Genomic DNA, 26,628 nt, shown 5'->3' on the forward strand with positions numbered 1-26,628 from the left:
TAATGAGTACGTTTGTTAGGTCTGAAAAAAGAATTTGCCTTTAAAGCTACAGAGGGATTATATATAATATATATAACGTGTATATATGTGTAAAGATATATATATATATATATAATATATATATATTGCCTGCCTGTGTGTGAAACACACCTTTTTCTCTGCCTAAGCTGCTAGGGAACAGCAGATACTAGAGAAGGAGAGAAGAGCGAAGCTTCAATATGAAAAGCAAGTGGAAGAACGATGGAGAAGACTGGAGGAACAGAGACAGAGAGAGGAGCAGAAGAGAGCAGCTGTTGAAGAAAAGCGGAGACAAAAGCTTAAAGAGGAGGAGGTAAGGTCCACTGGGAGTCATATGGAAGAGCAGCTGTGTCTGTTAGCATTAACATAGCTGAATATCAATGTGTGCTGCAGGTGTTTCTTTCTTTGACCTAGGGACATATGGGCATTACTTTGGGAGCTGCATCCACATCACAACTACAAATACTCCATGACTGCTTGTACCTCAAAAACATTTTCCAAAGCTTTTTTTGTCTCCTGTTTTTTACCTGATCTCACAAAACAATCATCTACTTATATATCTGCATAACATAGACTGCACCTATCACATGAAAAAGCAAAAGATAGCTCTCACAGCTCAGCGTTTTCATAAACTGGCAAGATTTTTCTTGCTGATTTGTTTACACTGTCTATGAACTTGAAGTGATATTTAGGAAATTGCATTTCTTCCTTGGTAACACAAAATCAGAAATTCTTTCATAAAGCAGTGAGGAACCTAGTCTTGATTTAAACTTGTAACGCAGAACAGAATTTATACAGAATTACACCTTTTTTCTACTCTCTTTACTGAGATATAAGGTTCTTTTTTTCTCTAATGAGTCCAATTTCTGATGCAGATTTCTGAACCCAGTACGTGTGTGTTTCTCCTGGCATGACATGCAGCACTGCTACTGCAACTAATTAAGAATTAATGATTTTTGAGAAAGGGGACAGTGGTTTAGAGAGGAAAAAAAAAAAACATCAAGAGAAGATATTTCTTCATTTTCTATATGAAAAGGTTATAGAAATCTGCAGTTATTAATTCCTTCCTTCTCCCAAGTTTATCAAAATATCTTTACAGAAGAGATGAAACATTTCCATGTGGGATCAGAATAGCATACTTGTCTGCTTTTTTCTTTATGTTTGATTTTTCTCACCGCTTTACGAAACCTGAAAAGAAAATTGTATCCTGCCATTCTTCTTTCAGCTGTAACATAGTGCTTGTGGCTTCTGCATAATTGCTGAGAATTCATTTTTAAATGTTTTGTCATGTGGATCACTGCAAATTTTAAGAAGAATGACAAAAAGAGGAACAAAGGCTTAGGAGACCTATCTCCTTCTGTGGTAACATAATTGACCGAGTGTTCTCCTTCCCCAATACTTCCAGCTGTGATAACCTTTTGCAGCTAAGCAAAATTGATCTTCTTTATGGAAGATGCAGGGGGTAGTGGCTAATGCAAACACTTCAAAATCCAGGTCCTCAGAAGTTGCACTGGAGGCAGACAGGGTAGGAGAAAGCTGTAGGCAAAGTGAGCCACTTACCTGCTTTGCCTGTCTGCATGATTTTTACTGGAGCAATCAGGGTGGGAGTTGTCAAACTGAAGTGAGGCTGTTCCAGGTCAGACCAAGGATCTCTTCATGAGGTACCCTATCTCCTGTAATAGACTTTCCTGCATTTGCCCAGAGATGAATGTAGGAAGGAAGAGTAAGGATGGTGACGAATTTACAGCCCTAGAGACATTTCAAGTTACTCACTGCTCATGAGTCATTTTGGACATTTGAGGTTGTCTTTACTGGAAGAGTCTTGAGCTCATATTTCCCACCCTTGTGGGGGGTGCACCCTGGCCAGTGAGTTGATAAACTACAATGTGTGCTCAGTGTTTCTCCCTTTAAGACTGGTATACACTGGGTGGGGACTGAAGCACTGGTTTTTACCTGTGTATAAAGTATCTGAAGTGCCACATAGTTTTTCTTCCTTGCTGCAAATCTGCCTTATTGGTTGGCCTTTAGGTCTTCCTTAGGTCGTTTTCTTTTTATCTTGCTTTTTAACACAACAGATGGCAGTGCATAATTTTGACAGGCACAGTTTGCATAAATCTCACTTTAAAAAATATTGTTGTGTCTGTTGGAATTTGGGAGGTAAATGGCTATTAAACCATAGGGAATTGTTTGATTCCTATGTTGCTGCCTTCTCTGTTTGGGTATTTTGCATACTAAGGATGTCTCAAAGACGAAGCGACCAAAATTTATTTTGCCTGCTTTTTCTGCTCCCCTGCCAGGGAAAAAGTGGTTATTTTAAAGTCTGTATTAATGGGAATGGAGATATTCTGTCTGAGTTGTTCTCCAGGGCAGCTGGAGCTTCTAGTGGAGTATGATGGAAGTGTTTGCCCCTCTTTGGGCAGAAACTGAACAGATATATCGGAAAATCATCCTTACACTGTCTACATTGACTGCACCTTTCATATCATGGGAAGTCTTCAGTAACAGCACCCTTCCTTCCATGTTCCTTTTAAAGCTTCCCCCTCTTTTAGGTTTATGAGTTCATGAGCCTTGAGGAAGGAGATGTGGTGTTTGGCAGCAGAAAGTACTAATGAGTTCCTTTTATCAGCAAGCAGCTAGTTGAGTTGCAACTAGATAAAGGAAAAGCTGCTCCTTGTTTGCTTAAATTATTATTATTTTTTCTCTTTTTTTCTTCTTGAAGCTCCCATATGCATTGTAGATAAACATGTTACTATGAACTCTGTACTGGGAAGTCTCTTTAGTAGCAGTGTTCTTCTCTTTCTTGCATTTTCCGTAACACAATTTGGGCATCATTTGTAAGGGCCATGTCGAGGGTAGTAGCACAGATGAGAGTGATGGCATCCATCTATTCAATGATTTGTTTTTTAACAAAATCTGCTGGTTTTATTAAAAGGGAGTTGGTAAAATTAGTACTCATGCTACCAATATACTAATGTTTATTTGAACAGCTACTAGTAGAAAGGTAGACAAATCCAATCTGTTCCAGCATGCAAACTCAGTGATAAATGGAAAAGGACATCTCACAGTGCTGGGAAGACTCTGTAGTTAGATTTTTGTTTTGGTGTACATAGTTTATTTGTTATGTTTGGGAAAAAAAAAAATGCACTTAAACACAAGATACAAAAACCTTAGAATGGTGTAGTGTCAGTTATTTACTTATCAAATTATAATGTATGGAATTAATAAATGTCTTCCAAATGTTTTGTAGTCATTTATGTAATGAATGATGTTCAGTTATGCAAGTAATAGAGAAATGTTGGGACTGCTGTGCAAACTGGTTGGGACTGCTATGCAAAAGCAATCTATTGATTGCTATGCAATGGATACAAGGAGAAAAATAAAGTCCTCTTCCTAATAATGAGCATTCTCTCTTCTGCTCTCTGCTCCTCTTCTGCCATTACTGCTGCCCCAGCTCCCTATGTGCAGTAACAGAGCCCTCATTTGTCTTATTTGTTTTCCTTTGATGCACCCACTCTTTTTCCATATGAATTTTATATACAACCATAATCTTAAATTGCTGGGAGTAGAAATAAATTATATTCAGAAGAGGTAGTTAAAAACGCTTTACAAATTTTGAAAGCCATTCTTTAAATAGAAAATAACAGAGTTCTTCTGTTGTTAGGTGGAAGAGGCACTCTAATAAAGTGAGGCCAGCTGATAATGTCAGGAAACAGCTACTTACATACGGTGCTGATGAATACATAAAGCAAAGAGGAAGAGTTTTTCCTCTCTGATCTTACACGTGGCTCTGTTAGGTGTTCGTGTTCTAAGTATAAGGGATATTGTTTTAGAATTGTTTGCAAAAATTATTTTGACTCAGTATTTGTAAAATATTTTTTTTTGTTTTCACACCTGTGTCATATCTTATATAGACAAAAGGGAAGTACTTCAGTCAAATTATTTGTATGCTCACAGTTAATTTTTGCTTTTACTTTTAAAACTCAGGCAGTCCAAATGTTTGCTCTGTTGTTTAGTTTGAGGAAAATGTGCATAAATTGCTACAGAATTTGGAAAGTAATGTTTACTTCAGACACTAGCAGTAGATGGCTCTCTTTTTATGTGTTACTCATTCTTAATTTAACCTACATGCAAAGCTTGTCCAGTACTTTTTTTTTAAGAAAGTTAATTGCGTCTCCAGTGCAGAGATTTTTCTGTCTATGGCAGTTTGAGTTCCTAAAGGGGGTCAGATAGTTTGGATATGCCTTTAACGAGGTAGTGTGCTATAACATAGGAGGGTTTCTGCGCAGTGTTTGCTAATGAAGAAAAGCTTTGTCTTGCTGTTTGGTTTTTGTCATAATTGAAAATTACTGGCATGTGCATTGTTTATGCTGTGCTTCTATGCATCCCTGTTATTTTCTTTGGCTTTCCAGTTCTAAAATTCAGTTTTGTGCTCATTTAAAATTCTTTTTAAACAGCTTTTTAATAACCCTTTGTGCAAAGGGTTTTCATATTGTTCTTTATCTAACCCTATATCTGCAGAGTTTCATTAAGCTTAATCATTATGTTCTATAGTGCTGTAGTGAAAGGCTCTTTGCAAATGATAACAAATGATCCTCTCTACATTGTCTAATTGAAGATTTTGACCTCAGAATGTGAGTGGTGTGAGCTTTCATATATGTATGAAAAATTGTTTCTCTTTAAACTATTTAATCATGTATTCCATTTTATTTTTAGAACAATGTACGTGGCGTGAGTGTATTCTGTGGTTTGTGAACTAGAGAATATTGTTGATACTTGCTCTGAGCAGGATTAAAGAAAACTATTAATCACTCAGATGAAACTTGTCTGCTGTCATACTGTATTTTTTTATTAATGTGTAAGAATGTTAATTAGGTTACAGAAGGAAAAATGATTCTGTAGGATTATGTGTTTTAATGGAAAAGAATTGGGAGGGTCATTTTACTTTGAGTGTGGGTAGAAACATAAATTGGAGTAAAAAGTACAGTAGATAAAAGTAAAGAAAAGGAGCTAACTGCAGAGAGCTGGTGCTGAAATAACAAGCTTGGAAAGCAGCAGTACAGAAAAGGGTCTGAAATAGAATGAAATTAATGTTGGAAAGTGTGAAGGTAAAACTAGAATATGTGAACTTGAAATCCCGAGTCATCACACACAGATTTTCAACGTGAAAATTTAATCACCAAATAGTAAAAATGAAAGATTGGAGCAAACTACAGGGAATCTAAAGGCTGGGAGATTACTTGCAGTATTACCTTTTTGTGTCCGAAGTATGGGCAAGAAGCAGTGGGATATTCAAAATGTGACATTTTTTCCTGTGCTATTACAGAAAAGTCTGTGCTTGAGCTTTGTGATGCTTCATGCACATGCACTTAAACAGGGGAAAAAAAGGGGAAGGAAAGGTAGATAGCACGTTCACATGGCATGCCTGCCTGGACAAGGATGGCACAGAAGGGACAAAAGAAATGGGGGAGGGAAAAGCAGCTGCATGATTTCAACAGTCTTTGCCCAATGTACCTGTGAGCTAAAGATAGAGAAGGGAGACAAAAATAAAGTGAGCACGGAACATGGTACTAAAAGGTTGTCTTCCTGGAGATGACAGCTGTAATTGTAGCAGCAAGTCAATTGGCTGAAAGGTAACATAGGCTGAAGAACTGAGTGCCTTTTTTCATATTTGTACAGAGCATAGTGTAGTTTATGATATAAGTGGCATGTAAGAAAATTAAGAGAGCTTAAATACAGCTTGGTAGATGCTAGCAAGGTTGGATGAGGTGGGAAGCTTGGTTGGCAATAAATTGCTGGAAGTCATTCATGGTGGTGGAAGAGATTCTTCCAAGATGTGTAAGAGAGAAAAGATGTTGTAGATACACTCTCATCAGCTTCTGGGTGAGTGCTGTTAATGAAAGCCAGTGGCTGTAGACAATTGCAGGAAGGTAACACAAATTTTGTAGATACTTGCATAACGGTTCCCAACATGGTAGTTACTTGGTTACTTGCCTGGTGCTTGCGTCTGATCTTCTGAAGAAGCAAAACTAGAGACTGCAGGCTCACCATCAGTGCAGAGACTGTTGGAGACATGCTTGAACAAAGACTGATATTTTAGGGGATTAAAATTTGTCAGGGAAGGGGGATGGGAGAACTAGACCAAAGTCCAGAATCAATGAGAAGGAATAATAATCAGGACTGGAGATGCAGAAAGGTTTTCAATGTAGTTGAGCTGAGTTGTCAAAAGATCTTGGAGATGGTGCAAGGGATTGGTAGCAGTGGAAGAGGATCTGATATAATCACAGAAACAGTGTTTCTGGAGTGAGAAGCCTACATGAGCTAAAGTAGTAAGTGATCAGGCTGGGAATTTTGTGCTAAATTGGAAGGACGTAGCAAAAGTAGTAAGTAATAGGTCTGAGAATACTAAGGGCATCAAAAAGGTAAAAAAAAACCCATTGGGGCAGTGGTTGGAGACAGCAGGAGTGGGCTCATCTCTTACGGTAGAGATTTGATTGCTGAACTGTGGGGATGGAGAGGTTGCCAGATGTAAAAAAAAAGAAGGAAGGTGGCAGGTGCTGGAATGGGTGGATGGGGAAGAACCAGGTTTTGTCTGCTTGAAGGGTACAGAGGAAGCATGCAGGGATCCTTGCTACAACAGTAAACCACAGATAAACTGGTAGAGGGAGGAGATGGGAAGAAAACCAAGCGGAGATCTATGAGAGTTAGGAGGTGATGGAAATGAAACCAGAAGACCTATCTGTGAGTTAAAGGTAGGGTAGTATTTGGCAAGAGAGAGAATCTTCTTTTTGTTCTTCCTCATCAGAAAATTCTAACTCATCATGACCTGGAGAGGAGCATGAGGATGGAAGAAAAAATATAGCTCTGAACAGGGTGATCTCAGCATGTACTAAGAAAAATGCACAAGAGGAGGAGAAGGGGGAAAAAAAAAAAAAAAAAAGAAAAGCTTTTAGATGCTTAGGCTATGAAGAACGCAGTGTAAGAAAGGAGGGAGTTTCCCCAAAAATAAATAATTAACTAAGCCATCCTGCGAAGTAACCTACTTTGGGTTTGAAGTGATCCTTTATCTGCGTGGCTAGGAGGAGCCACTGGCATTGCAGCAATTTAGCTGTACTCGGAAAGGGATGGAAGAAATCCTGAAGTCTGCATAGACAAGAAGGAGTTAATGCTTGTCGAGCATTATTCTTATACAAATTAAGTCCAGAGCGCAGCAGCAGCCTCACCAGCAGGAGCAGATGCTAGGCAGTGATGCAACCTGTGTTATTTACTTAGGCCTCTGTAGTGACCTCAGTGGCTTGCAGACAAAGGATACACAGATCTGGAGGTAGGTAACATATTGATACGTTCTTTATTTAGTCTTTTTTTATTCTATTGGAAACCAGCTCCTGTAAACATTTTAAGTGGAGCAACAGGGGAACGGCTTCTTTTTAGCATTGTTTAAGAAGGTAAAAAAAAATAATAATAAAAAAATATTTAAAAGCCCTGAAAGAACTGATTCAGTTTGGTTTCTCTGTTTTTGTACTATTATAACCAGGAACGTTTAGAAGCCATGATGCGTCGGTCCCTTGAACGCAGCCAGCAGCTGGAACAGAAGCAGAAGCGATGGTCGTGGGGAGGAGCACTGGCTGCAGGCTCAGGAGGGAGAGATGGTGAGTGAAAGAGGCTGCCTGCATTGCAGATCCTGAAGTGCAGAATGCGTGAGGTTATGGAGATAGTGAGGATGATGCGTTTTGTAGTTAGTGTGGTACTGCAGGGGCTGCTGCCTTGGGGCGTGAAGAGATGCGAAATGCTTTGTAATTGCTTGCCAGGCTTCCTCTCTCTAACACTTTCTGGGAAGAAAGGTCACTCCTAACTTCAGGAATGCAGATCGTTTTAATCAGATTCTGCTTTGAGGATGACAGATGCTAAAATCAAAATTTGTGCTCTTTCTCCCTTACTTTCTTCCCCCGCATTGTCTTCCCACGCACATGGTTGGCAAATTTAATACTCACCAAAGGGCTAAGTGCTGGCCAAACCTTGAAAAGATGATCTGTTATTGTTTGGTACTTCTGAAAACCTGATGGGAATTTCTACATGGCTATGCAGCATCTGCAGTTTAAAATAGTTTTGAGGTTTTTTTTTCCTCCCACGTATTTTTTGCTGTTGTGCTTTTTGATTTGGCTTCAGTACAGATAATTTTTATTTCATAATCAGTCATGTACTGCTTTTATATTTCAAAAGTATGCATGTTTTCTGTTTTAAATCATGGAATTTACTTAAATTGGTCAGGTTTGAAAAAACTGTAGTCATAGGAAAATATATCCGTGGTTGGGTGGTAACAAACTATGATAGTTTACTCTTTTTTAAACAGTATGTAAATATATTTAACTCTAAAATGACAAACTGTTTCACAGGAAATCAAATATATATGATTAAAAAGAAAGGAGTCTTTCATGCATTGAGAAAGAAACCAGATTGTCTTTGTGATGCAGTTTGTGCTTGATTCCACCTCCCCCAACTTATCCAGTAATTCTTTCACCTCTTTTTGCTCTGATCTCTCTGCTGTGTAGGTGAATCAGAAAATACCCCACCCCCTGTTCTAGGTTTAGCTGCCAACACCCTTCCTCCAGACCCTGTGACCTCTACTGCTCCTGCTGATTCCTTCAATGGTATTTCAGAGAATCACAGTACCATCATGTCTCGTTTATAACTGTTCTGATCACTGTAGTTCATCATCACTGATTTTGTCCTTCCTAACCACTGTTTTCTTATTATTTTCAGTCTGATGCTCTGCAGCATTACCCTTAGTGATGTGGACCAAGTGTCTTTTTAATTTGCTTTTAATTTTGCCATGGTGGAGCAGTGCATGCCTCACATTCCACAGTAGAGGCATCGCATGATTTTCCCACTAACTGTAGACTTCTACAACACGGATTCTCATTTTTGTTAGATCAGTAGGCACTCTGTGTTTGTTTGTGTGTTTGCGTGTGTGTATAAGTATATTACTGTTGAAATGTACATCTGCAGGCACTGCTTAAAAAAAATCACTGTGAGGAAAATATGTTAAGGAGATGGTATTTGATCAGAACAGCCCCTTTTTTCATATCAAGGGCCTTTGTCTGCAATATTTTGAAAATGAGCAAGCTTAGTATAAGCAGCTGTGCTGTGTTTTCAGCCTTTTGCAGTGGATTTTGGCCAAGCTAGGATTAGTAACCAACTCAAATAGTTGACTTTGTGTATAGGCAATCATGTTCTGTTTTGTATTTTTTGTTTCGTCATTATTTAATTATTTTTTATTCTTCTAAAAGGACTGTGAAGTAGATGAGTATTACAGGGTTAAGAATGAATTGCATGTAGGATTTCTAGCTTTGATATCAAATGTACTTGGCATTTTAAAAACGTAATGCAGCCTGTGCTTTAAGAAGTAGGATTCTCCTCTCCCAGGAGGAGAAGCTGGGCTTGGATATTCCTCCTGCAGAATGCGCCCTATTGGTTTTTGGGCCCATGCTCTTGGAGAATTACTCTTCCTGTACAAACAGATTGTTCACAAGCAACAATTAGTACAGACATTTCAAAGAGATTTGGGTTTGCAGCTGATGCAAACATAGTGGCGTTGTACCCGTACTTTAAAAAAGGGAATGTAGAGAACTGTATTGTTTACTGTAGTAGGTGGAGGCAAATCCTGCATACTTCACTGAGGTGAGGTTTTTGTGGGTATAGTGAATGAAGTGGCTTAGGGGCTGCAGGTCAGGAGCCACGTATATGCCTTTAGCTGAATGCATTTTTGTGTCTGAAAGAAACAGAATTCAAATTCAGAGGGCAAAGCCGCCTCTTTTCTGTGCTTCTGAGCATCATGCAGTGCTCATCATAGAGCAGTGCACTGTAGTAATAGTTGAATAATATTTTTCTGTCATTCTGTTGAGTAAATGGCAAGGTAGGAAATGGATATTGTGCTCAAACAGGCTGCCAAACAGTATTTTAGATTAAATAACAGCAGGGAAAAAAAAAAAGGCAATTGGGGTGGCACCAAAGAGCTGGCTTTTTTTTTTCTTCTCCCCAAGTGCAAAAGCCTAACGAGTCACCAAAAGAGTGAGAGAGTTCTCTTGTGTGAATGCACCAATGTTGATTATTTCATTTCTGCAGTAGAGTAATACCTGAAGTCTACCCCAGCTATTCCAGATTGAAAGTAGGCAGTGGGTGGAGGAAGGAAAGTGAGGATCAGAGCCCCCACGTATGCAGTTTGGGATTATCGGTAACTTTCTGCTTGTGCTATTATTATATTCTGTTGAAACGGCTTCATTCAGCAGACATGATATGCAGTTGTTTGCCTGTGGCACTGTAAAACACAGGCAGTTGTATAACTGCAATGTAAAATCCGCAAGCAGAAAAGTCACATTCCAAAGTCCGTCCCAAATGGTCCTTTGGCAGTCGGAACACGTGTACGTCAGGCCTTGCTCATTCAGCGCTGTGATCAGCAGCAAGGCCGCGAGTACAAATGCAAGGTTAATTTTTGGGAGTTGATTATCAACGCTGTGATCCGAATACAAATATCTTCAATGCGTCTCTCTGCAGCATGTGACAAACTTTCAGCTTCTACAATGAACCTGCCAAAGCAAATGGAATCGCCAATCAGTAAGCGCCTCTCCTCCTCCACAGCGGCAATAACACATTCCCCCGACAGAGGCAAGTGAACGTGCTGGTCTCCTGCCAGCATAAACTCTCCTTCTGCTTAAAGCAATTCTTCTCTGCAACTATCTGTGCAACTCTCTTATGTCTATTATTCAAAAGACATCAAACATTTAGGGGTTGTATGTTGAATTATTAATCTGAAATACAATCAAATCGTTGAGTAGTCTGTCCCAGGGCTGTGCTGCTTCACTGGAGAGCCTAGGTCAACACTGTGGGGTTTTTTACTCTAGCAAACAGGGTTGTGCTTGCTGTAACTGCAGCATTTCCCATAATAGTACAGTTTGTGATCTTCCTAGCAATGCAGACATGGCTGGACAGTAGGTATGGGCTGCACCATTGGCAGCAGTACATCCGTGAGCCTCTTGGGAGACCTCGATCTGGTGACCAGAGCCCTTTAATTTGATTTGAAACCCTGATGCATGAGAGGCTCAACGAAAGATGATTGTCTTGCAGGATTAGTGGTTACTGAACACTATTGAGAGAGCTGGGGAATTTATCCCACTGTAAACTTTCTGATTTGTTTTATTTGTATTTTTTTCCACCACCTTCTTAACTGAGAAAAGAATACTGATTGAAGGAAATGATGGTAAAGGCTTATTTCTAAACTGAGAAAGTAAAATTGATTTCCTTTCTGAGCTACTTACTGAAAACTCATCGATAACTTTGAGATTATTGCAATTGGTGGCTTTATTCACATGCAGTAAGAACATTTATAGATATCTTTCTTATATAATTGATGCTTTTTTTTTTCCTTTTGTGGAGTAGAAAGGAATGCAGGCATATTGTGTAAGATTTATATAATGCAGTGAGACTGCACATTTTAAATGTATTCCAGCATGGTTTGCACGCTGGTGAGTAGCTGTGCTGTTAGACCAAATGTTTCACCTTTTTCTGTCAAGGTAAAAAATCAAACATTTCTCATGCTGAGTCATGAAAGCCACCATTTTGCAGAATGGTATATTCTATTTTTAAAAACAAAATGCAGCGTAGGCTTAACCTTACTGTATTTATGGTACAGGTAGAAAACTAATTTAAAGTGATGAAGGAACCAGAAACCATTTTTCAAAGGGAATGGTGATTATCTGAGAATACTTAAAATCTTAAACACTTCAAGACTCTTTCATTTCATTTAATCATTCCATTGTTTTGTTTCTGTTATTTTAACATGAAGTTTTGTTATGTTGCATTTTAAATTTTATTTTTATTTGCTCCCATCCTTCAGCTCACCGCATGCATCTTAGTCCAATGGAAAACTTTATTGTTTCTCGACTGCTGACTCCCACACAGTCATCATTAGCCAGAAGCAGAAGTACCTTAATGCTTTCTGAGCAGTACAATAATCCAGGTAAAAATGTGAATTACTCACTTTGAAACCAGTAAGGTATGTTTTTGATTGCATTTGAGTAGCTACTTAAAGAAATGGAGTACTGTGAATCAAATGTCAATTGGTATGGTAGCACAAAATAGACTGTTTTTGATAACAGTGTATTGAAAAATCACATCATCTTGTCTTTCTTGTTCTGAATGTTTCCTAATAAGGGAAACATAGAAACATTGTGGGTTATTCAAATATAAAATAATAATAAAAAAAAGAAATGATTTAATAAATCCCACTGGTTTCAGTTTCAGTGATATGCTGAAAACTGAATATATTCATTTTGAAACAGTTTTTTAGAGTAGCATGTGGCACTTTTCAGAGCAAAACACAAGGATTTCACTGACAGACATTAATGTCATCTCCTTTTATGCTCAAGTAGAATGTAGAACGAAATTCCCAGTGTACCATTTGAGCCTTAACTATTCTTACTGGGGTTACAGTTCTTTACTGTTAAATCATTTTTTGTCTTTTAACTGTTTTTGTGTATGTGTATTTTTTGTATGTGTATCTACACGTATAAAGTACATACAAAATGATAATTACTTAAAGGAAAATAGCAGACACATGATTTGGAAGATAACAGTTTCAGAAGCTATTCTTCTTTAAGAAGCTAAAAATTAGAGATGATAATTGCTGATCCTATCAGTAAATGGCAGTCTTGCAAAATGAGGGTTTTATTAACAGCTACAAAACTGATGTTTCCAGTCCTATTAATACTTAGGCAAGGACCTAACTTTAAGCAGTTCCTGGATAAAAGGTTATACCTGCTCATGGTGTATGCATAAATGGGTACAAAAGTGTTATAGTTCTTTCTCAGTTTTATTCAAAAACAATGCAACAAACACCCAAACACCTGTTTGTAAAAGGGAACTTTTTTTTCCAGACAAAAATGGTTGGACAGCACAAAACTGTCAAAAATCTTGATGATCGCTATTTTTGCGTGTCATGATTATTGGAGTAGGCTCAGGTCCTGCATCAGTGCTTTCACTGCAAGGCCTTTTAAAAATGGATTAGGCAGTAAGCATGCTTTCCTTTACGCAGTGTTCTTTGTTGCAGTGTGTAGGGACATTGTTATGGAGCCACTCTGAAATGACTTCCCTTGTAGGTGCAGGAAGCAGAAATGTTGCCATACAATGCTTTGCCTATGAGAAAATTCTCAGGTTACTTATTGTTCAGGGAGCAGCTGCTGCTACAACTGAACAAAACTCAGTTCAAATCTAGATCAATATAGTTTGTTGAAAACATTGAGGTGAATTGCCAGGACCACCTACAGATGTTGCTTTCTGTGTTGTCTTTGATTGATGTTGAAGAAATCAATAGGGACTTTCTTTGTCCTTCCCTGGTCTTGCCTGTAAACTCCCAGCCTTATCTCCCTCTTCATCACAGAGTCTTTAAAGTAGCATGCTGGCATGTCTAACAGGAATGCCATTTGGCCTATAGGTTGACTTTTCCCTAAAGTGAAATTGGAGTGACGATTGATTGTTTTGTCAGTAGTTGTCAGCAAAAAGGTTGGGGGAGGATTTCTTCCTTGATGTGTATGTACTTCTTTCAGTAGAAGCAGTGTTCTGAACATGGAACAGGGTCCTCCCTTTTCACAGTCATGTAGTGTGCTCTTGTGATTGTGTTTGGGCCAAAATTGCTCCATTCCTGCACATTCTGTAGGTTTAGAAATGAGGATCCTAGCTTTTATGACTCCTGAAGGCAATATGTTATTAATATAACTCTAAGTCAAGACATTCAGATAAACCTGAATTATGAGAGTTGAATAAAAACTGTTTTTCTTATGGTTGAAGTAGAGCTACCTTAAGCAACAATCAAGTTTCCGAACATTTTTCTCAAATGCAGCAAACTTGCCAAATTGCAAGAAAGTCCTTCAAAGGAAAACATGGGCCCAGTTAAACTTGAAAGCATGCAAAAATTGAATCTTAAGAGATTTTACAGCACTGCCCCCAACTTTAAAAAAAAAAAAAAAAAAAAAAGTTATTTTCTTTAAATTGGAGTATAAGTAATATTTTTCCAAAGTCAGTATCCTTCTTGACTTATTTTGAAATAGGACTGTAAACACTGCCACATGATTACAATTTCTGTGTATCTTAATAATGAAGCATATGTTCTGTTGATGGTTCTATATGTTTGTGAAAGTTTCATCTTAGCAATATGAACAACAACAACAAAAAAAAAACCAGGAGTAAAATATCCCTTTTTTTTTTAATCGTGTTCATATTGCAAATAAAAAAAGAAATACCCATAAAATATTGCCCTGTAAAGTGTATTTATCACTAATGACAATAACTGAAATACCTACAGCAGCATTTAGAGTTTCTTCAAGAATTCAAGTTATTATTTTAAAAAGCAATTGAGATATTCAGAAGCCTTTGCCACGTTTAAGCTTTTTTAAAAAACAAACAAAACCAATTCTTGTGCTTCTGTTACCCTTCTAGATTCACAGTATTTGTTCAGAAGTTATCCAGCTGGAATTATGTGATTACTCTTCTTGTCACATGCAAAGGAGCTGAGAGTTTTCAGAAGAGAAAAGAATTGCAGTCATAGTCAAGTGATTCAAAAAGTGTACGGATAAGAAAACGATATACTAGAGATGATTAAAAAAACAAACAAAACAACTTTGTAAAATAGTACCTTCAGTTGAGGCATTTTTAGTAAATATGGGACCGTGATGAATGTATTCCACAATGTGATCTTTTTGAAAATTGGAAAACTTGAAAATAACCTTGGAACATTTTGATGTAAAAGTATGCTGTTTTCTCCTTTCCCTTGCTTCCTCTGTCTGTGCTCCCTTTTGCTCTTGCTATTGTGCTATAACTCTTTAGTATTCCATATCTGTCCTCGTGTAGCACCAGCTAGTCCTCTAAAATCTCCCTACAAGCCTTCCCCCACCCGAAGCACAGACAGGAAGAAGGCGACTTCACCCTCCACTTCTGATGCCGGGAAAGGGGTGGCTGCAGGTGAAGTCACTCAGGTCAGTTTGGAATATTCTTGGTTTTACTTTTGGATAAATTGATGGGACTTCTTGTTTGTTGCCTTTCACTTTGCATCGCTTTCTTTTTGCAAGTATCTTTTTTATAAGCAGCAGTAAGAAAGTAAGACATGTGTGCATCTGTTGCTTTTCTGCTCTGGCGTTGCAGCATTTCAGTATCTTACTCCTGCTGGAAGTCAATGTTAAGCAATGGTATTTAGAACAGCAACACCTTTATTTTCAGGGAACTGAGAAGTGCATACTTCTGGACTCGCCTATAACTTCTGGGAGTGGGGGATGACAAACAAAATCTTCTGTATAAGTCAGTCCAGTTTTGCTAGTTAATTAGGAGGCTTCACATATTTTGGAAACTTGCCAAAATTATTGGCAGTGCCTCTTTTCTATATGAATTGCTTAACTCTCTCTGTAGACGTTTTAGATTTTTGTTTGCGTAAAAGTTATGTTATTGATCCACTGTAGTTTCCAGAAGAAGTAAAGGCAAGTCATTCACCTTCACTCAGTCTACACAATGAAAGACAAGTTATAGAAAACTTATGTTAGGGCTGTGAAATAGTTTTTTATAAGATCCTGTATCTTCCAGTAGTTAATACTAAGAGTAGGGGGTTTTGTACCATCTGAATTGAATGCAAGTGAGAGGACCAGAGCTGGGAGCTGAAGTATTGCATGATTCATACTATTACACTTGGCAGCATTTATGAGCGATGCATGCTTGCACTACTGACTGTATCAAAGAGGCCGCGCAGTAAGATCTAGATGGTTTTTTGATTACTCCACCCAATACTCTTCTCAGCCCTCCACCAAGAATTCGTGGAGAGGAATGCACCAATATGACTTTACTTACTTGCTCCTTGTTTACTATATCGATGCAAGATGTGACCTATTCTTAGTGTGTATGAAAAAAATGCTCCTAACTTGTGAGCTGCTGTTAAAAAATTGTTGAGGATGTTTGCTACATGAATCTGTTCTTATATCATTTTGTTACTAAAATTATCAAATACACTTTGAAGTATTGCTCCTAATTACATAAACTAAAATAATTGGTGTTTCTAGACTGAGAAAATAAAGAAAGAGAAGCGACCCACCACACCTGGTTCATCATCTGGAATGGGATCTCCTCTCAGAAGGTCTGATTCTCCTGCTGCTATGTCCAGAAGATCCGCCTCACCTGCCACACCTAAGTATGCCTTTCTGATTAGTGATCTGATATGCTTTGAGCTTCTTTTTATCTACAAAGAATGCATAAATTCCTGAAGAATTTCCTTGGTAGGGTTGTATAAAATCCAGTTAATTTTAATTATACACAGAGGAAGGGAGGAACAGATGAACAGATATATATGAATTTGTGTTAAAAGTCTCTGGAGATATTCAGTGTTTTCTCATCCTTCTGAAATTACTGCTGTGTAATTCAGTTACTGTGAAATTTTATTTAAAATTTGTTTTTTAAGCATATATTTGTTTTATTAGATTTTGAACAAATGTACAAAACATTAATACTAACTAGAAATTTTAGTGTTTAAAATATGCCTTAGCTGGCAATACAATTTGTATCCATCAGTAAACTTAATTGTGACACAGTGGAACAGGTTGCCCAAGGAGGTTGTGGATGCCCCATCCCTGGAGGCATTCAAGGCCAGGCTGGATGTGGCTCTGGGCAGCCTGGTCTGCTGGTTGGCAACCCTGCATATAGCAGGGGGGTTGAAACTACATGATCCTTGTGGTCCTTTTCAACCCAGACCGTTGAATTCTATGATCTAAACCATTGGTTTTAATCTTTGTTCATTTACAGACCTCTTCCTCCCACCCCACCCCATGCAGGATTGTGGACCTATTGCATAGCTGACCTTACTTGCCTTATTGAGTTACTTTTCTTAGTCCTCAGTTGCAAACTGTCAGAACTGTAATGTGTGTGCCATGGTTTGCAACTCACAGCTCTAAACAAATGCTTCTTCAGCTTTCTTAGAACAGGATATTAAGTCTGACTCAAGCACTTAAGTTCTGTAAGGTACTCGTTGTCTACAGTAGTTGTCTGTGGTTTCTTTTCCTAGACCCTATTCATGGGTTCTGTGTTGAAAATGATCTCCTTTGGATGGTTATAAATACCATTTTCTATTTGAACCTGGTTATATTCCGAATCATTCTGATCTTTCTGATAAACTTCTTCAAAAGTCAGTTTAGTGTTCCTTCTTTGCCTTAGTTCTGTGTGCACAATCATTTAATGGAGAAGTGACTTTGTGTGCAATTCTGGTGTGAGGCAAAATGTGGGAAATAATCTAACTCAGGGCATCCTTTCTGTGTTAGTCATCCCCTTGTGTGCAACTGTGAAATTGCAATTCTTGGTTCATGTTATGGGCCACAAGTGTACAAACTTTCAATATGACATCTAGTAATATTCATCATATTTGAACTGTGTAACTTTTGTAAATAATATAGTGATACGGAATATTAATGACAGTCAGCTTTGTCATTAAAATTTTGAGCAGGTCATTATAAAATAGGCTCTCCAAAATGTACAGAGAAAAGTTCAAGCAATACAGATGTGTATTATTCTGTAAGTTGTTGATATTCCCTGTTCAGAATGCATTTTTCAGTTCAATCAACCAGCATAAAAGACATAGCAAGAAACAGGTATAATTAAAACAAAATGATTGGTGGGAAATGGGCTACTGAGCGTGAAGCAGTGGGCAGTCACTGAAAACGTTGGCATAGCTTGTCTAGAGATGTACCCATGGGACAGGAGGAAAAGAGATGTGGTCAAATAACCAAACAGATGCTTAGTGCTCAGTGAAAAACTCATGGCTACTCTTAATTTATAGAACTAATTTCCTTAGAAGGTTAGGCAAAGATTTAGTTTTTTTCTTTTTCTTTTTTTTTTTTTTTCCACCAGAGAGGCAAATTCTGAGAACCTTTTTATAGGAAAATGTTTTCATGCATGTAAGGAATATAGACTGCTTTTTAAAGGAAGAAGCAGGTGCTGCATGGAGGAATTAGGATGCTTGCTATGGGTTTCTCTGTGACTGTAAGCCGGAAAGTTATCCCCCTTTTCCCTCCCTCTCCTCCTTAAGAGAATCTTATTCTTACCACTGCTATAAATGTATTACTGAGAATTTAATCTTAACATGGCCCAATTAGAATACCCTCTTTGACCTTACGAGAGTTACAGCAAATAGAGTTTAAATCCGTGTTAGGTACCGATTGCAGAATGGCACTTCTGCTATAGCACTCTTCAGATTTCCCTCAGAAATTAAAAAAAAAAATCAATCAAAATGCATCCTGATCATCATACCTGCATATTATATAGAGATGATGATCTGGCTAGCCAATGGATTTAAATGTAGGAACCTTCTTTTAGATTTTATCACCTTAGCTTCTCCTTTAAAATTAACCGTGGGGCTTAAGAATAGTTGTAACGCAATTTAGTATATAGATAAAATATTCATTCTCTTTGCAAACCTGACAGTCTTTTCCAAGTTAAATCTTTCTCCATCCAGCACCTCGTATGGCCAGCAATTACATGTGGAAGAAATAAGAACATGTATTCAACAGCATTAGTAGTTAGTGATCCTGCATAGCACCTTATCTTTGAAAGCTGTTGAGTAAAGAATCAAGCGTGGGCTATGATTTAGGTGGTAGTTAGCTGTATGCATTTTTCTTCTTAAAAACGTATGGCTCGACATTCCAGTTTGCTTGGTATTGTTGTAGTTGTTAGCTATTTTCAATCATCATCTTGGTTTGTGAGTGGTAGTTGCATGTCTTCTTTCTATCTTGTTTTGTTGTTTATTAATTAGAAAGCTCTCTTTGTCATGCTGGAGTGACTGAGACAGGCTCAGACGAGACTACAAAGCTGTAATAGAGACAGTGACTGATGGCAGGATAGATTTGCAATAAGTACATAAAGATGTTTGTGAAAATACAAATTTCAGTGAGAAAGAAGGAGAGGAAATTTAAAAAATAAAAATAAAAAAATAAAAATCTGTGCAAAATGTAACATCCAAGAAAAATGCATAAGCAAATGCTGACCTCAGAAGGAGAGAGAAAGAAATATGTATGTTAAGGAGTATGAATACTTATAAGCAAGGGAGGAATTGAAATGATGGCAAAATCTAAGTATATTATCAGGAAATGCCACACACACACAAAAAAAAAGTGAAAGTATTGCTTTGAATGCAGTACAGATCAGTTGACTGTGATGGCTGTTAGTGAGTTGGAGCTGGGAAAATAGACAATTTCTTTAATTTAAAAATTAAACAAACTGTAAACAGTTGCTGTTGGATACTGGTGGTGTAAAATGCTTCTGTTCTTCAAAGCTTTTACTTAGTCAATAATACCAGGATTTTGTGTTTTTTTTCTCCTGATTGTTTCACCTTCAAAGATCCATACACTAATCAGTTTATTCTTGCAGCATCCCTCAGAGGGTTAGGTAAGTGTCCTATCTTATAGATTGGCAAAGCAATAAAGCCTGTGTCCTTCACGTGTCTTTGGGTAAATAGTCCCTTTGAAATCAATGGAACTTGACTGAATCAAGGAAGTAGAGTTTAGTTTTAAGTGCCTTCAGATAAGTGAATAAAAATGGAAAGCTCTGACAAGACTCTACATTAGGTGATTTTGCTGAACCATTATCTCACTTATATGAGGAGAAAAAGGGAGAGGGGGAAGGGAAGATGGGAATGCAGCTCTGCTCTTCCTCATTTAATTCCAGCTCCCAGTTTGTACCACTGCTTTGCTGACAGTTGCACTAACTGAACTTGTAACTTGGTTCTTTTGGGCAGTGTTCCACTGCAGCCACTGGGACATTGCTTTGTCTTCAAAATACATGTGGGCAATCAAATTACAGAATAGTGATTAAATATGTATGTATGGTAGAACAAAAATGCCCAGATCTTAAAGAGTTTTAAAAATGGCCTGTTGGAAAGATGTGTATCATGTGTATCTCACAGAAATAGCTTTTATGTCCCCCATTAACTCATCTTTAATTTTTTTATTTGATATCTACTGCATTTATTTTTCTCAATCTTTGTTCTGTGTTGGAAAGATAACAGTGATAAAATGTTGGATTATTCTGAGTTCTTCAGCAGCTGACTTACAGGATGGGCCAACTGGAGGTTTTGAAAACATTGGTAGTAATGCAGCTATGAAAGAAAATAGCAGCATTCAATAGACCTGGTCTGAGTTTGTGCTCTTTTAAAAAATCTAAAAGAGAAATGAACCTGTCCTTGGCTAGAAAAGAAAAAAGAAAAAAGAAAACTGAAAGTAAAATAAATGCTTTTGAGAAAATATCACAGATAAAAGAGCGAAAATGTCAGAATCCAGGAATGGCGTTTTGATCAGAGCAATCTCAGCAAGTTTGAGAACATGAAAGTCCTCAGTATGGTTCCAGCAGAGCTTTTGTCAATTAATAGGCAGATTTGGGGTAGGGGGTGGGAGGAAATGCAGCATTGCATTGCTGCTTATCTCTTAATTTAAAGTTAGCCTGCTTAGGTGCTGTAACAGATGACCTGTCATGTACCTGGCTTTTGAAGAAAGCATGCTGATCTTGCTGCTTATGGACAAAAGTGGATGTGACCTCTGACTCGTCTTGTACTCCATGTACTTTACTTTGTGTGCTTAGCTAAAGTAAGCTCTGAACTCCTCTTCTGCTATTCCTAAGATGTTCTTCTGCTGTATGGGCTACTGCTGCCTCTCTTTAATTGGAAAAAAAAAAAAAAAAAAAAAAAAAAAAGCCACTGTAATTTAAGCACCTGTGGATCCTTAGACCCAATAGAGATTTGTGCAGTGTGTTTAGGGGTCATGATGTGAATGGCTCCTTACCAGCTGCTGCCATCAGCATGGGGGTGAGAGGACAAAGCTGAGACTTCTTGCTGGGAGGAAGAGGCTCCCTGTGCTTCTGCATCCGCCTGTAAAATCTGGTGACTGAGAGGAGCTAACTTTCAGACAGCTGATGTGCTGCCACTTCTTGGATTTTTTTTCTTGGATAATTAAAGGAGTCTCCTTTAATTAATTAATCTTCATCATGTATGCTTCCTGTATTCCTGTAGCGTATAATTGCATCCCCTTCCTTTTATCCATAGGCAAAACTACTTTAAAAATCTATCTAGATCCCTGTGCAAGCAAGTTTGCCTTAATGATCTTGTTTTCTGTCTTCAAAATCAGGTTTGTCTCTTCTGGTAAAAAGTAGCATCAATCTGAATACCAGTAGAGTGAAAGCTTCTTCCAGTAACAATTCTGCCCGTGTTCAGGAATGTTAAAGATGCTAAGTTGGCAATACATTTAAATACAAGGAAGAAAGGCAGTGCTCATTTAATAATTTCTACTCGACACTGAGTAAATGGTATAAAATTTCTGAAGGAAAAAAGATTTTTTGTTCCTAATAGACTTTCTCAGTTTTTAACTCTTCATGCTTCACTGCTGCTGTCCTTGTAGTAAATGCTTTAAATTCTTCTCCCTTTTAGTTGCTTTAACTTCTTCTTATTGTCAAAGAGCCGTAGGAAAAAAATCTTGTAGGTCTTAAATTTCAAAGGTATTTTACTCAGTGTATCTAGCACCTTTCTTGTCCACAAGCAAGTTATACAGTGCTCTAATTCCTATGCAGTCTAGGATTCATAGCTGTCATGGCTAGATTCCTTCCTACCAGCTTCAATTTGATTGTCGTGTCTTTATTAGAGAACAATTATGTCTGTGCTGTTACTGAAAATGAGTCAGCCTTAGTTATGACTATTTTGCTCTTCCTGTCACAACAAGTTAAGTAAAAAGCAATGTAGGAAATACGTGGTAAAGTCAGGAATGTGAAAGGGCCGCAAGAAGGAACTATGCTTTGAGAACCTGTCTGATTGGCAAGAAGCATTATTTGTGCTCTGGAGAAGGATGAAAAAAGCTGTTTGCTTCCTGTTTACGTGTTATATTTTTATGAAAGGACATGATATGATGTTGAAGCATGCATGTGAGACCTATATGTATGCATATAGGTAGGACTTTGAAATCTGTGCCTCTGTCTTTAGAAGGGCTTGGGAATCCATCTGTATCCCAAAGAGGAAACTGAAGACAGGCTAGACTAACACCAGCCAGTGTTACCAACTTCTCTCACTGCTATTCATTGCAAGAGTTGGAAACACTGACTCATCTTTTTTTTTTTATTTTCCAAAGCCTGCCTCTGTCAAGGAGCAGCAGAAGTGGGCTGCCTTTCAAGGCAGGGCAATCCAGGAACTGTTAGTGGCAGTGGGGACTGCACACACTGAGCCCCATCCCACAGCACCCAGAACAGGTGACAGGGGCCTGTCAGGTGTTGGTAACCAGGGTCAAACAGGAGCCCAGTGATAGCCAACAAAGCCTTCACAATAATTCAGGACGAAGGACAAATCAGGACCTCTGGATCACTGGGATGCAAGGCAGAGGTGTACCCACAGCTTAGCCAAAGGGAGGAGCAGTGTCAAGAAGCTGGGTTTACAGGGAGTCCCTGGGCCTGAGGGCAGAGGATACCTGAGCTGAACTTCAGATTTAATTGAGTGCTGCTGTTCTACCAGGCCACGGGCTCTGCACAGGAGCAAGAGAGTACAGGCGGTGCAGTGCTCTGCAGACTTTTCTTCCCCACAAATTGTGCACCTTTAAATCAGCTCTCTATATTCTGTTATGTCTTTTAGTGTCTTTTAATACGGTGGAAAAGAACCCTTTATTTTTCTGAGCTCATGAATTGAGAGAGAGTTGAAAGACTTGTGATTTTTATTGTCTGCTCTGTAATGCAAATCATGTTCCAGTTATAATAGTCTCTGTCCTCACAATACTATAATCTAAACAAATCTTTGCACATTCATCCATTAATTTTCAACCATTGTCCATACTTTTCATGTGTGTGGTCTACCAGTGTGTGTACAGTCCAGAAAATATGCTGTAGTATCTGAAACTGTGTATTGTGCAGATTAAAAAAAGTGATAAGGAATAACACATAATTATATATTCATAAGGAAGGTTATAACTGCTTGTGTAATGCTCTCCTTAATGTAGGGTTGTTTCTTCTAATGAGACTCACATAAATCACTTTTTTCAGATCGTAATCTCTTTAACCTCCAAAACATTAAGGCATGCAGCCCAGCTCTTCTAAATGGTAGAAGTATTTAGTTCTTGTTACCAGTATTATATAAATATTTAACGGTGTTTGTGTGTGGTTTTTTGTTTCCTTGTAATCTCTTATTCACTGAAAATATTTGCACGCTACCAACAGTTCTTACCCTTTCACTGTGCCAAAACTGATTTCAGGGTTGTCACTCGATCTAAAGTACGCAGAGCCAAATGAGGTATCAGTAGCACTGCTGCTGTGCCCTGCCATCACCACTAGTGCAGCTTTGAGCCTTGAGCCTGCTGTTCTGCTGCTGATGAAAGCACCAACTGTGCTAGTTGAACTAGTGGAGTGGATTGTGGAATGATTTGGTTGGTTCTCTCTCTTGCGGTGCTTGGCTTTACCTTGGTATGTGGTAATAATTGGTCGTAGCTTTGCTTTAAATGTTGAGATGGGCAGAGTAGAGAATAGCTATGGAATGGCTATGGTTATGGTTATGAAAATAATTGTTTTTAGGTTGTCCATGACTACTTTCATACAGCTTGGATGATATTATTGGTCTTATTAAGTGAGTCAGTAATCATTTTGAACTTGCTTGCCAATTCCCTGCTTTTCAGATTCCGATTGCTTATATCAAGGTAGATTCTATACAGCAGTGTACAAAAAAACCTGATACTCGAATATAGACAGACACAAGAAGGAAGAATGGTATTTGTAAAGATGGAACTTGGTACAACATGGAATCATTGTAAAAAACATTCATGTTTTTTTTTTTTTTTTTGCTCATCAGGACAGTCTCAAAGACTTATCCTCAGTCTCCTAAAAATGCCAAACAATATCCAGCTTCTCCTGTGAAGCATCGTGCCACTTCTAATCTCAACCAGGAAACTCCTAAAAAGAAAGCAGATAAGGAGAAAGAAAATGTCAGTCATCAAAAATCCCCGGGAGCACGCACTGAAGAAGCAGGCCAGGTGGCTTCTGAAAAGCATGTGCCTGCTGCAGGAAAGCCAGAAAGTAGTGAAGGTGAGCCTTTCTAAGGGAACACATTATGAAGTATTGTGGGCCCGTGAGGATTTCAAACAGCAATGAACTGTTCTTTTTGTGAATCTCTTTGGCCATGGATTTATGAGTATGTGTGAAAGTACATAGCGGAAGCAGCTATGTATGGTTTTTACCTGGGTTATCAGTGAAGGAAAACGTCAGTTAATGAGAATGTGAAAATGTTGAAATGCAGGGATGCCCTCACCTATGCCATGTTCTGTCTGCTGAAAATGCTGATATATGCATTTGAAAAGTGAAAGTGGCATAACAGCATGAACCAGGCTCATTTTAGCCTTTGTGTCGGTGAGTAAGCGCTGGGCACTTTCACAGCTCCTTCTCTAACTTTCCATCCTTGGTCATCATCTCCTAGGAAAGATCACAGCAGGAACAACTGATGCAGAAGAAGCTTCAAAAATTCTAGCTGAAAAAAGACGACAGGCCCGCCTCCAAAAGGAACAAGAGGAGAGGGAGAGACAGGAGCGAGAAGAACAGGAGAGGTATCTCCATTGATTCGTGAAAGTTATTAGCTAATAATATAACCTGTATCACTGAAGAAGCTTCAAAATGGTATTTTTAGAATCAATACAGGAGCTTACATTTAAATTTTAATTTCTTTATATTTGTAGTTGTAATTCATTAGTGTCATTGGCAGTCCTTATGACTAGGGAAGTTTGAAAATAATAATTGTGCCCCTTCAAGAAGCCTGAAGAAACTATAACCATCCAAATAGTTAGGTATGTCCACTCTGCAGTATGTAGTACTTTGTAAAAGTATATGAGGTAGTTTTAGTTTTACTGGTTCACATATAAGTACCAGTATATATGCCTTAAACTGCAAGGCTTGTATTATTCAAAACATTACCCTGAAGTTTTTCTCCCTGCCCAACCCTATCACAGGCAGGTGAGGGCTTTAGGAGTGTGGGCAACTGAAGGTTGCTGTGAATAAACAGTGAATTTCTGGCTCTGTTTCAGGAGCAAGCCTTTGGGTTGTTCTTCATATTCAGCACTAGTTGCATATGTAAACAGTTCATGGCTTCATTCCCTAATATTAAAGCACTGACTGTGCATGTCTAAATTGGGACTGTGTCTGTTCTTACTGAGAATGTGGGGGAAATAAAATCAGAAGTGTCTGAAAGCTTAGCCTGATGGAAATATTTCCCACATCTGCAACAAGGACAAGAATGATCAGTTGTCAGAACAGCTCTTGAATCTGATAGTGAATAAGCTGTCCCTGAGTAGGCCTATGAACAGCATAGGTGGAATAGATAGACCCACTCTTTTGAACACATTGCTGTGTTTTTTGTATTCTGTTTGCTGCTACTTGTCCAATCTGTTTATCTTCAGCTGAAAGTAAGCACAGAAGTATATGTTTGTTTATATATTCCAGTATTCTGGGAATGAAGTACAGAGGAAAAGGGATTTTTTTATTTTTTTATTGAATCTTACAGACATTATTTATATCCTATTGGAAATCAGATTGGAAATGTTTTTTTTTTTTGTTTGTTTGTCTGTTCGTTTTCCTAAGAAAAAGTATAATTTCTATGAGGTATTTTATGCAATAAGGAAAACACTGGAATAAAACTTTGATATTAACCTGAATTCTGGGCATGTTCTCAACTTTTAGTTATATTCTTGATATATTCATGAAAATGTGCACTGATGCATAATTACTTAATGCTCATTATATATCATATGTACAGTAGGATTCATGCTAAACAAGATGAAACCTTTTAAACATATCAGTATTTTTTCTTTTTGCAGGCTTGAAAGAGAAGAACAGAAGAGAAAGGCAGAAGAAGAAAGACTTCGTCTTGAAGAAGAGGCTCGTAAGAAAGAGGAGGAAAGACGACGCGAAGAAGAAGCAGCTAGGAAAAAGGCAGAAGAGGAAGCCAAGAGGAGAGCTGAGGAAGAACAAATGCTGAAAGAAAAGCAAGAAAAAGAGCTCCAAGCCAAACTTGAGAAACAGGTATCATTTCAAACACAAATGTGTATGTATACATACATTTATGTGTACATATAAATAAAGAATTTATTCTATATAGTAATTAACCTGAAATAAATAATGGACTTATTGTATTTTACACATTCTGATTAGAGGGAAGAAGCAGAAATCAAAGCCCGTGAGGCAGCTGAGCAACTTCGTCTTGAAAGGGAACAAATCATGCAGCAAATTGAGCAAGAAAGACTGGAGCGAAAGAAGGTAGGTATTTGTGTCTCATTTAAGATAATTATTTCATTTCTTGTTTAAATATATAACCCAGAAAGTACCTAGTAGTATCCAGAAATAATAATCTGAAGGGATTACAAACTGATATTTACGATTTATTTAGTATTTGCTTCTTGCAAGTTAGGGGGACATCTACATCAGTATTTGTAACAAAGTGGAACAGCCTGAGGCAAATGACTCTGTGCTAAGCAGTGAACAAACACAGAATTAGCCTGTAACCACAAAGTTAAATGCCTAAGACAAATAGAGAATGGCATGGCA

At 38.0% G+C, this 26,628-nt stretch overlaps 1 protein-coding gene across 2 annotated transcripts in view; it reads left to right on the top strand.

Moving 5' to 3' along the window:
- Positions 1-26,628, top strand: part of MAP7D2 (MAP7 domain containing 2) — a 77,846-nt gene that overhangs the window by 44,896 nt on the left and 6,322 nt on the right. The window contains exons 3-12 of one of the 2 annotated variants that reach the window (XM_085211040.1): positions 168-331; positions 7,550-7,664; positions 10,567-10,677; positions 11,906-12,028; positions 14,890-15,038; positions 16,107-16,234; positions 23,891-24,123; positions 24,512-24,638; positions 25,902-26,106; positions 26,236-26,340. In XM_085211040.1, the coding sequence (XP_085067166.1) occupies positions 168-331; positions 7,550-7,664; positions 10,567-10,677; positions 11,906-12,028; positions 14,890-15,038; positions 16,107-16,234; positions 23,891-24,123; positions 24,512-24,638; positions 25,902-26,106; positions 26,236-26,340 (1,460 nt within the window). The remainder of the gene's footprint in view (positions 1-167; positions 332-7,549; positions 7,665-10,566; positions 10,678-11,905; positions 12,029-14,889; positions 15,039-16,106; positions 16,235-23,890; positions 24,124-24,511; positions 24,639-25,901; positions 26,107-26,235; positions 26,341-26,628) is intronic. The other variant, XM_085211046.1, reaches the window with a different exon arrangement.

The sequence above is a fragment of the Meleagris gallopavo genome, chromosome 1 (genome assembly GCF_905368555.1).
Source record: "Meleagris gallopavo chromosome 1, MGAL_WU_HG_1.1, whole genome shotgun sequence".
Taxonomy (NCBI): Eukaryota; Metazoa; Chordata; class Aves; order Galliformes; family Phasianidae; genus Meleagris; species Meleagris gallopavo.